The following is an 11,921-nucleotide window of genomic DNA, read 5'->3' on the forward strand; positions in this document are numbered from 1 at the left end:
TTACAAAGTCAGTTTTATTTCAAAATGTTCTTTTTCTTAACAGCCTTTTTATTTCATAATGTCCTTTTTCAGCGTATCTTGGTCTGTCAATCAAAGCTTCAAGGCAGAGCCAGTTCAGTAATTGGCTGATCATATACTCAGACATTGCAGCAGCACTTGCAACATTGATTCAAACGTGAAGACGCTGTAATCGATCTTAAAGGATCAAGCAGAGGTCCCACCCTCTAGCTTTGATTGACAAACCCAGTCATTCTGATGAAAAAAGGACATTATGAAATTTAAAAAAAGGCCATTGTAGAAAAGGACATTATGAAATGAAAATAGACTTTGTTAAAAATGTTTTTTATATATATAAAAGCTTGGAAAATGAGTAAAAAGTAATTATTTGAAAAAGTATGAAATTGTTAAAATAATTGTTATGAAATATTTTATCATAATAATTTGATATTAAAGGATAATAAAACATATTTCATAATAACATTGCCTTATTTCACAATTAAATGGCCATATTATGTATTTGTCTGTTATTTATCAAAATGGTATTTATTTCAAAATGTTGTTTTTATTTATTTAATTATAAATCTTTTGGGGTTCCATATAAATATAGTATCACTCAGGTATGCTACCCTGGATCCAGCCCTGTCCCCGGCCCCCCCAGCAGCTCCGTGCCCGGCCCCGGCCCCCCGCGGCCGCATGCCCGGCCCTGCCGCCTGGACGAGCGGGTCAGTTCAGCGGTGTGTCACACGGGGCGCCCGCTCCTCCGCTGCTCGGTTTGTGTTCCGGGTGATGCTGCTCTTCTCTTCTCTTCAAAGCAGAGGAAAGTCAGGGGCTCATGTGTCAACATCCAGGGTTCCTCCGGGGAGGTGGGACGTCGCCGTTGTTCCGAGCAGCGCTGGTGTCGCTTTGATCGCCGTGTTTTCGCTCTCTTTCTGCTCTCTTTCTGCTCTCTTTCTGCTCTCTTTCTGCCCCTGAGCCGAGTTTCCTCTGAGAGCCCGGAGCAGCAGACGAGCTGTGCGCGGAGCCGCTTTGACGTTAGCTGCGCTGCTTCTGGAGGATGTCAGAGTACAAAGTGCGAACAGAGTCTCCGATCATCTAACACCAGCGGGGGACCTGTTAGCTTAGCCAGCGAGCCCGGGATTCGGATCCAGACCCCGGGAACACGGAGGAACACACTGCTGACATGATGTTTCCTCAATCCAGGCACTCGGTGAGTTCTGGGTCTGGACTTGGTCCCGGTCTGAAACTAAACCTGAACAGGCTGAGCTAATGTTAGCTTAGCCAGCAGCTGATAGTAGCTGTCAGCTCTGCTCTCTAAAGCTGGGCTCCGAGCCTCCTCACCGCGGGTTAACTGTTCACAAAGAGCAGATTTCAGCTCCTTAAAGTGTTAAATCTGTAAAAATAATATCTGTGACTCTAACTGGACCGGTTCAGACTGGAAACTCTCTGTCCACAGCTAGCTAATGGTCCAAACAGCTCATCTAAGTTGAGGACAGATTGAAACCTGCAGGAATAAAACCAGACTACAGCTCAGTTTGCATCAGACGGAAAGATTTTAATCCATCTTTGACTAAAGTTCTGGTTTTTATTTTCACATTACAGAGAAAAAACTACTTAAAAACACAATTTAAAGCTTTTTTATTGATAAAACACAGTTTGCATGGTTACACGTCATAAACACAGGCCAGGTTAACTGCTATAAATACTGTGTGTGGACAAACAGCCTGAGATAAAGAAACCAAAGAGGAAAAGATAACATGGAGCAGCAGGATGCAAATGAGAGATTAATGCAAGCAGCAATAAAAATGTGCAAATACTGATAAATAAAACAGTAAATCTCTGCATTTAAAAGATACATTTTGCTGTTAAAAATAAATTTAATTTCAACAAATTTAAAAAAAATGTTTTTTTTATATCAAAACAACAAATGCAAAGGAGTCAGAGCTTGTACACATAAAAAAAATAATGCAAAAATAGGAATCGAAAATTGATCTAGATTTAGAAAGTGCTCAGATTGCAAAAAATAAATTAAAACAAACCACTTCCTCCTCTCTAACTCTTGGTCCCTGAGTAGTAAAATATAACACTTATTAGTTAAAATATTTATGTGGATAAATTTGAAGCCCTAAAACCAAAAGCTAATCTCATTTTTCATTTAATCTGATTCATTTTTTATTAATTTCACAATCCACTGCACAGCTCTTCTGTCTCACAAACAGAAAATGCTGGTAACTGTTTTTTTTTTTTTTAACAATGTGTTTATTGAGTTTTTGGCATTTACATTGTAAAACATTTTGACCCATCCTTAACTTAATAAAAATGAATAAATAAAATAAAATAATAATAAAAATAAAAAGGACAATAATAAAGATCAGTACAGCAAATACAAATATAAATTAATTTATATAAAACATAAAAGTATGATATTTAAACCATATTGTAAATATTTACACTTCGAGTACATGGTCAAAGGAACATTTCCTTCTGTAGAGAAATCAGCAATGTATATCATTTCTCCCTATCCTCCTCGAGCAAACTAGAATCAAAATCAAATAAAAAAAAGTAGAGAAATGTTTATCCATACCTCAAACCAGTAAAAAAAAATTTGATGATAATAAAGAAAAGAAAAGAAAAGAAAAGAAAAGATGCAAAATGTAATTTTTTGTAATTTTCTGCCATATTGAGTCAAACATAAGAAAATATTAATTATTTTTACCCTAAGTTTAACATAACTTTGTTTTATTGCTTTGGTATGACAAATTTAAGTCCAGTCTTTTTCTTTTCTTTTCTTTTTTTTAATTCTTAGTTTGCAGTTTTTTTTCATATCTTGCATATCTTTCATAAATTATTGTAAAAATATAAACCAAAAAAAGGTTAGATTTAAAATAAAAGCATGCAAACTTGAAACATGCGACCACAAATTGAGTGAAGTTTTATAGGTTGGATTTATTTGATATTTTAGGCCTTTTCCTGTTTGTTTATGTCTGGTTTAGGGTGGTCTGTCAGTGTTTTCCCTCAGCAGGGGGTCACTGGTCTCTGTCTGATATTCTGGGGGCTCTTCATGGTGTCTCATATTTTTAGACCAGAAGTTAGTGCTAAGGAAACCTTCATCCTCCTCTTCTTCAAAGTGAAGTTTGTGTCCAGTAGCTGGGTCCATCTCTGATTTCGTCTCTTCCAACTCCAGCGCTCTCTGCGTTTGTGAGGAACCGCTGAACTCAGTCGGTCTCGGCTCCGTCCCATAATCCCGCTGGAAACCTTCGGCCCTCGTGCCACTTATTTAGAGAGTAATGAGGTTTAGGACACACCATAAAGCCAGGATTACAGCCTCAGACTGATGGTTTAAGTGGAGTCTATACATATCCAGACTTCTAAATACCTCTCACATATGGTCAGCACTTTAATCCCTCCTCATGTGAACACATTTCCTCAATCCACACACACACACACACACACACTCACACACACACACACTCTGAGGCCTGCCTCCTCTGCAGACAGATGTTTGACAGCAGTTTGGAGCTAACAGGAGAGGAAGGAAGGAGGTGATAAAGGAGGTAAACTCTCAGATCAGTGAGCTGGTTAAAGGTGGTTAAAGTGAAACACGCCTCCTTCATCTCATCACGCTGAAGTTTAGCCCGACTTTCAATTTAGCAATCCTCTCCGGAGGTTAATCCCAGAGGTCAAACTGCTGTTTCTAAACAACCCCAAACACACATCTGGGCGTCACATGACCGTTTGACGGATGTTGAATCTGTGTTTCTGCCTCTAACGTGTGCTTTCTCTGCGTCTCAGGCGTCCTCTCAGTCCGGTCAAGCTCTCAAGTTCACCACCTCCGACTCCTGCGACCGCATCAAGGATGAGTTCCAGTTCCTGCAAGCACAGTACCACAGGTGAGAGGAGACATCACCTCTGTGTTATCGTTCACCATCAGGCAGAGCTCAGAGTCCCCGTCCCTCCATCCCTCCATCCCCCAGCAGAGACGCATGTTTCTGCAGCCACACTTCTACACGCAGGAGTCGAGATGGAGAGGAGATAACATCCAGGAGTGTTGCTTTTGTCACAGATATACAGAAGAGCGGTGTTAACTTTAACGTCTATGAAAAGTTTCTGCAAAAACAAAGAAGCAATGAGCAGAAACATCTGTTAGCAGCTTTTATCATCTGCACACAGGAAACACGTTTAGCTGCTCTATGTGAACAAAGCCTGACACGCTTTTCTGAAGGAGCTACTAAAGCAAATAACATCTTTAATAATTTAGCATCAGAGCAGGTTGTTAATCAGGTTTTAAAACCTGCAGCAGCTCACAGAAACAGCTTTCAGACTCTGGTTCCTCATAATGTTCCTGAAAACATCCAGCTGCAGACCTCCACTCCTCCACCGTCAGAAGGAAGTAACGTCAGGATAAGAAGTAAAGAATTTCAAAATAAAAGTTGCCTCCAAAGTTACGATGGGTAGACACTTCCAGTTTTCTGCATCTGCATTACACCGGAGCAGCTGGACCTTAGCTTAGCAGATGCTAACAGTTTCCCCAAGAAAACTCTGAATCAGGATTTTCAGCTAAAAGTTCTTTGAACTGAAAACACAGAGAAATGAACATTAAAGGTCCCATCTCCTGCTCCTTTCCTGCAGTTTAATCTGGATCATTGATGTCTTCATGAAATGGTAGTAACATGTTTTGGTCCAAAAAGCCAATAAATCAAGCACAGCAGCATTGTTTCCAGGCTCTCATAGCCCCTCTGTTCAGAACGCTCTGATTTAGTGGGCGTGGCCTTCATATGTAAATGAGCCACCGCTGATACCGCCCCGCTCTTCCACGTCACTGAGAGCGGCGCCACGAGCTCCGAGTGCACAATGTTTAGAAAACAGAGAAGCTCGTTTACCGTAACATTACAGGCTAAAACAACAGGCTAACTGCAGCTAAAGTTAGCATCCTGAAGCTAACACAGAGACAGGGGGGACACTGAGGAAAAGCTCTTCCATCTGCTCCACAGCACACAGCATTTAAAATACTCACATTTCCAGGGTCCCAGGTTTGTTGGAGGATGGTTGGTAATGCGCCTGGATTCAGGACCAGTCTATTGGCTAGCCCTCTGTTGGACTGTCCAAAGTTGGAAAAGCAGTCGGCCGTGAAGTGACTAGCACACACATGCTCAGTTTTACTGAGTGTAGCTGGAACATTTCCTGATAAATGAACTCTAGACGCTTAGTCTGTCTTCTTCTGAGATGGGAAGCTTGAGCATGGAGCTATGTGGCTGTTTACAGACAAAAACAGAGCAGTGATGGCTCTTCAACTTTGGCATTTGGTGGGGGGTATCTGCTCCAGTGGACTAATCAGGTCAGACTTGCTCCTGATTGGTCAAAAAAGGGTGGATGTGCTGATTCCTATTCAGCAGATTCAACATGTTAGACTTCTCCTAATGCATCACATTTTGGCTAAAAACATAGAGAAACCATAATGCTAGCTTGGTGCTAGTGTATATGGCAAATGCACTTATATGCTAACTTTTAGCATACATCGATATAACTTCAGTTTTAAACCAGAATTTCAACTTTCATCACAGAAACACAGCACGGTTAGTCTCTGGAAATGATACTGAAAACTCCAAATGTTGCTAGCGCTAACAGGTTAACGTTTCCAAACAGGAAGAGAAAAGTTATGTTCAGGGTCATGGCTGTTGCTTTAACCACTTTGAGACACGAGATGGTGTAATTCAGTCATCAACATAACAACACCGTAAACTGGATAATGAACGGACATAGTTCACGTCTCCTTCAGTCACGTGACCTGAGCTGTGCCTCTGATTGGGCGAACTCAGGATCTTAATATCTCTTAAAGCCCTGAGTTATAAACAAACTCACAAACACTTGGTTAGCTCCCAAACTATCAGTGTCTTCCTCAGAGGAGCTGCTCCCTGAACGTTTGATCTAACTTCTTCTTCTTTTCTCCTCAGCCTGAAGTTGGAGTGCGACAAACTGGCCTCTGAAAAGTCTGAGATGCAGCGTCACTACATCATGGTCAGTACCACGGTGACTCAGTCTTTCTTCCTCTCTGACCACTCACAGTTATTGGAGTCAGATAAATCTCTGTCCGTTCAGTCACACTCCAGCTCTGAGGTGTGAGCGGATGATGCATCTCTCTGCTGCTGCTTCCTCAGGCTCACACTTCACACTTCACAGCTTCCTGAAAAACCCAGATCACAGAACGTCTGAGTTTAACCCTCGTCTCTCTCTGTTTGTTGCAGTATTATGAAATGTCGTACGGGCTGAATATTGAAATGCACAAACAGGTAACGTCGTCTCTGCTTTCCAGCGTTTCCTTCGATGCCTCCATGTTCACAGAACGCTGCTCTGAGCTCTGTGTTTCTCTTGTTTCAGGCTGAAATCGTGAAGAGACTGAACGGGATCTGTGCCCAGGTGCTGCCTTACCTGTCACAAGAGGTGATGACGCAGACGAGCTGTAACACTTCTCATAACCACGTCGAGCTGAGTGTTTTAAAAACGTAAATTCTGTTATTAAAGTGAGTCTTTAATATGAAGGTTTTCTTGTTCCAGCATCAGCAGCAGGTCATGGGCGCCATCGAGAGAGCCAAGCAGGTCACGCCCCCTGAGATGAACTCCATCATTAGGGTGAGCTTCGTAACATCGTTTCAGGTTTCTACGTTTTTTTCCTCAGCGCAGGGAGTCGCTCTTTCCTCTGTAACTCAGCCCAGAAAGGGATCATTCCTCATTTCTTTGGTCGTATTTTTTTGTCTCTTTTGGGTCTGCAAATAGTGCAAAACAAACGTTTTCTTGCCAGTGAAGAGCTGGAGAAACTCTGAGCAGAGTGTTAACTTAAAGAGCTGCAGATTGAAGACAACAGTGTAGAAATTTAAAGGAAAATAACCTAAAAAATCACATTTTTTAAGATCTGTTTCAAACAGCTGCTGAAAACAAACTCTTCTTCCTCTAAATTTGTGCTATTTTTGTTGTGTACAGTCGTTATCAGAAATGTAACCTGCACTAAGCTCTTTAACCTGATCTGACAGGTCACATGAGACTCAAACCTTTAAAAAAAACAGCAGAATGTCCCTTTAAACATGACCTGATCCGGCTCCTCCTGAACCGTCAGCTGACCGCTCTGTGCCTCCTGTGTTTCAGCAACAGCTCCAGGTGCAGCACCTGTCCCAGCTGCAGGGTCTGGCCCTGCCGGTGACCCCGCTGCCCCTGGGCCTGACCCCGCCCACCCTGCCCGCCGTCTCCTCCAGCTCCGGCCTCCTCTCCCTCTCCTCCATCCTGGCCAACTACTCGCACGGCCAGGCTCAGGTGGCGAAGGACGACAAGGCTCGGGACGCCGCGGAGAGAGCGCCGCGAGCCGAGGACGGGGACAAGTCCGACTAGACCTGAGCCGGGGTTGAGGATCAGGATGAGGGGTCAGGAGAGGAGGGGTGGACCTGTAGACAGGAAGTGGTGTTAGTCTGGCTGCTGGTCTGTGGGGGGTGGTGGAGTAACTGCAGGGATGATGATGACGGAGGAGGGAAGCTGCTGATTGGCTGAGGGGAGCGTTGATGTTCTTGTTTTTAGTGGTGGTAGACTCAGTTCAGGCTTTTAGATTTTGATTAGACGCTTTTTTTTTAGCCGAAGCCGCCGTCGTTAGGCTTAACCACGGCGTGTGTCCCCGTGTGGCGTCAGGGCGCAGAGCGAACGCTAACAGCAGTCAACACGCATCTGCCTCACACAGGTTTCATCATCAGCTGTTTCCTCTTCTTTTTGACCTTTTTACCCCAGTGTTCGTGTCCCACTCCCTCCTTTAAACCCTCGCCACCTTCCCCACACAGAGCAACAACGCTGCAGCTGATTGGACGCTTAATATCAACATGTTTGAGCCAAATTAAACCCTCGTCTGGTGTTAATGTAGATGTTTTTAAAGGGACATTTCACTCATTAGGTTCATTCAAACACTTCAACCACGCTTTGTTTTCTTCATGCGACCAACAGGGGGCGCACCTCAGCGTGTCCCCGTCTTTAAGGGTTAACGTGTTTTTTTCAGAGCATGGACCATGACTTTAATTTAAAGGTTTAAACTCTTTGACTCGTTGTTTTTGTGAGAGATGAATCAGACTTCCAACATGTGTCGGCGTGTGTTTGAGTGAATGGAATTGGAAAGAAGAAAACGTTAAATTTCACTTTATTTGTTTCTTAAAGCACCTTTTGTATTTCCCGCCTCTTCCTGCGAAACCCCACCCACTCTTAATCCGACCAAAACGAACGCCTGATCTGAATCTGGACCAGGCGACGGAAACGTGTCGTCTTCTGTGTGACTGTCAGGGAGGTTTTCATCCCGTTTCCTGTCGTTGTGATGAAGAAGGTGTCAGAGGTGAGGTGTTACAGCTCTACAGAGAAATCTGGAAACTTTCCCCTTAAAAAAAATTAAACACTCCACGTCCCCCGTCAGGTTAGTGCTGCCGACTGCTGCGTCCCAACTCCACGCTGCGTGACTGGGAACACACTCTGAAACACCCGTGCACGGCTCAATCACTCGTTTCTGTTGGATTTTCACCAAATCTAGATCAGTGAAACATGTTAAATTGTGTTTTTCTGAGAGGTTTGAACATGCACCGGTTGGCTCAGAGAGATTGTCTTTATAAATCTGTTTCAGGGGTGGCCAACCTGCGGCTCACGGCTCTTTGATCCATCCATAAAAATATATATTTAGTCATGAGTAGTGGTGTGCCAATCAATCTAAACTATACATATTTGGATGCCAACGTTGGGATCAATTGGGATTAATACTCAAGTTTCAGTTTCATTTCTCTAGTACGAATTTAAACACACTTACAAACACAGTAAATCTGGCTTTGAAAATTGGAAATGTATTGATTTTATGTCGTTTTGTTTATGTGTGAGAGGAAGTGTGTGACGTAGATCTCTGTGGTACCACGGTCATTTTTGTGGCTCTTGGTCTCTGATTGGTCGGCCACCCCTGATCTGTTTAAGCTAAAACAAGAATAAAATATTTACATTTTACTTCTAATACATTTTCCTACGAGGGCGTATTAGGGCCACTGAAGAAATAAAAAAAATAATTAAATTTTCGAGAAAAAAACTCAAAATTTTCGAGCTTCTAATGTCCCAAATTTACGACTTTAGAAACTCAAAAATTTGCAAGTTAATTAAGTGGAAAATCTATGGCTTAATAAGCTAGTAAATTTGCGAGTTTATCAAGTCACAAAAAGCTAAGGCAGGGAGAGCATCAGCAAAGAGGCCAGAACAGGGCGAGCATCAGTGAGGATTCATATGACCCTGTGATCAGCTGATGCTCTGTCAGATGAGTCTCCAGCTCCGTCACAGCACTGGATCAGATAGATTTCCATTCAGGTCAATCTGCTAACTTAGACTAGATCTGCTCCACTGCGCTTCCTAAAAACACCCAGAGACTTTCAAAATAAAACAAAGCGTGTCCAAACCAAACGGTATTTATCGTGACGACGACAAACAGACAAAATGTAACTCTGGGCTCGGACTGCGATGAGTGAAGTCTTGTTCAGTTTAAAGCCTCTCTGAGGTCGTCTTGTTTTTGGCGCCCTCTGTGGATGAAGAGATATTTCTCATGTAAAATTCACACCAAGTCTTTTACTTTTAAATTTTTTTGTAAGTTGATTTTCTCGGTTGAATCCACCCTTCTGACAGCGACCCCTGCTGCTGGGCTCCGACCTGAGGGTGACGTTTGTTTCTTTTTGACTGAACAGAGAAAAGTTTTAGTCCGTATCACGAGCAGCTTCAGGAGCTTTCAGATTCTTCCTTTAATTTCTTCTTGATTTAAACTTAAACCTGACGACTCTTTCAGTCTGGATCCAGAGGTTTGTGTATGTCTCAGTCTGGAGTTGGGACGCAGCAGTTCATGTTTCAGGCAGCAGAGGGCAGCAGAGATCTCTTATTGACCGGCTGAGGCTGCGCTCACATGACGGAGGTGGAGGAGCTTTGAGACCCACCTCTGAACACCTGAGCTCCCTCCTTCCTCTCCTCCTCCTCCTCCTAAAGCACTTCAGCCCTCGCTCTGTGCTCCTTCTTCTCTTTCCGTCTGTGCTCTGTCTTCTTCTTTTTTTGAGTAGCTGAAGATGTTTCCACCCTTGAGATTTGACCTTAAAGTACGGAGTGAGAGTCTCTGTAAAAACCTCCGTCGGCCAATCTCAGACATATGAATGGTATGTGCGTTTGTTTTTGCTGTGAAGGGCCAATTTGTATACATATGAATATATCAATATACATATTTTTTAAAGCATTTTTGTATGTTTCAAAGCTGCTTTTTAACGTGTGTGTATCATGGAAGATTACGTGTTGTATGTGTGCTTTACAAGCCTACAGTTCAGAGAGGCACAATGTTGTATCCCATGTTCCTGTTTTCCTCCCATCCCCCCCCCCGTAGGCAGAAACACCCAGCATCCCTCTCTCCGTTTGTAAATGTTTTCTTTTTGTGCAAACAGAAACCAGTTTAAACCCGTTTACACCAGTTTAAACCAGTTTCATGTGTAAAAACACAGTTTCATTTTAAGATACCTGGGGCAAAAAAAAAACAAACAAAAAAAACAAAGATGTAAACAAGCAACTGTGTACTCTGACGAGAACGAATCAACCTTTTAGCAGTAAGGAAGCTTCTCTGGTGCCTTACAATAAAAGATGTGATTGAGAGTGGAAACGTGTCTGAGTGTTTTCTGAAGACGACTCAGCAGATCTGGAGTCAAACTGGATCTCCTAGAGGTCACTTTCCAGTCAGCTCCCCTGCAGCTCGGTGCAGGAATCTCTGGTACGACTCAGATCTCAGTTTTTGAAGGATGATCTGGATTTTCAGGAACGTGCAGAGTCGCAGAGCGATCAAACTACTTTTCCCTTTGGGTGACTCACTCCTGGACGGATGAGTCGTCTCCTGCCCGTAATCTCTGAACAATATTTCTGTGTAAACAAAGGATCAGACGACTTATCCTTAAATGAACGATTTAGAGAACCCAGATGATTATTTTACAGTTAGTTCCTCCTCAGTCTAAGTCAGTTTGAGGCTCTCTCAGCTCAGGGTTTTAGAAACTTCTTGGTACCAAACTTCCTCCACAGTTCACCTACGATCAGTTTAACTTCCCTATGAAAGGCCTGACACAAACTCTCTACACTTTTTATCCCACGATCCTGACTCACTGGATTTACGGTTTGTTATCTCCAAACTTTCACCTTTTATCTCCTCTGATAATGAAATAATTTAAAAGTTGTTTTTTCCCATAACAGCCAAGTCTCCTTTTCTTCTACCTGCTAAAGATAAGCTTCTTTAAGCATTCGATTTTGAAACCTGTGCAAAAAAAAAAAGGAAAAACTTTGTTCCTGCTTCACTTTAAGAATGCAGAACAGGAAAATCAAGTTATCACAAAGTGTGACCTCAGTTATATTGAATTCAAAATATTGGAAAGGAAAGTTTTGCATACTGAAAAGTCAGACTCACGTCATTTTTTTTTGAGGCAACAAGATTCAAGTTCATGTGTTTGTTTTGGAAATGAAAGGAGATCAGATCTTTTTTTTAACTCTGCTTTTCTTTGTTCAAGTCAACTTTTTCCCAGATCCAGCTCCACGAGGTCATTTATCTATCAACAGGTAGAGCTACACTTTTAAACCTGACAACAAGCTAACTTTGTCAGTTTGTAGCGTAGTTTAGCAGCTGCTATATTTCTCTCTCCTCACAGCCCGGTGTCCCTTAGCCTTTGGCTTGTGTTTTACGCTTTAGTTTGTGTTTTAGCCTTTAGTCTGTGTTTTAGCATTTAGCTCATAATCTAGCATTTAGCTTGTTTTTTAGTCTTTAGCCTGTGTCAGCCTTTAGCTCGTGTTTAAGCCTATAGTTTCTGTTTTAGCCTTTATCTCATTTTTTTATCCTTCAGCTCATGTTTCAGCCTTATGCTGTGTTAGCCTTA

At 42.4% G+C, this 11,921-nt stretch overlaps 1 protein-coding gene across 1 annotated transcript; it reads left to right on the plus strand.

Moving 5' to 3' along the window:
- Positions 1–751: 751 nt before the first annotated feature.
- LOC141806902 (TLE family member 5-like) lies at positions 752–10,669 on the plus strand. The gene is made up of 7 exons (XM_074692612.1): positions 752–1,207; positions 3,790–3,887; positions 5,949–6,012; positions 6,240–6,284; positions 6,373–6,435; positions 6,550–6,624; positions 7,135–10,669. The coding sequence occupies exons 1-7, from the start codon at positions 1,181–1,183 to the stop codon at positions 7,372–7,374; spliced, it is 612 nt and encodes a 203-aa protein (XP_074548713.1). The 5' UTR covers positions 752–1,180; the 3' UTR covers positions 7,375–10,669.
- The last annotated feature ends 1,252 nt before the right edge of the window (positions 10,670–11,921 follow it).

Source organism: Halichoeres trimaculatus, unplaced genomic scaffold, assembly GCF_033239565.1.
Source record: "Halichoeres trimaculatus isolate MK-OKI-2021-1 unplaced genomic scaffold, fHalTri1.1 fHalTri1_scaffold_17, whole genome shotgun sequence".
NCBI classification, from domain to species: domain Eukaryota; kingdom Metazoa; phylum Chordata; class Actinopteri; order Labriformes; family Labridae; genus Halichoeres; species Halichoeres trimaculatus.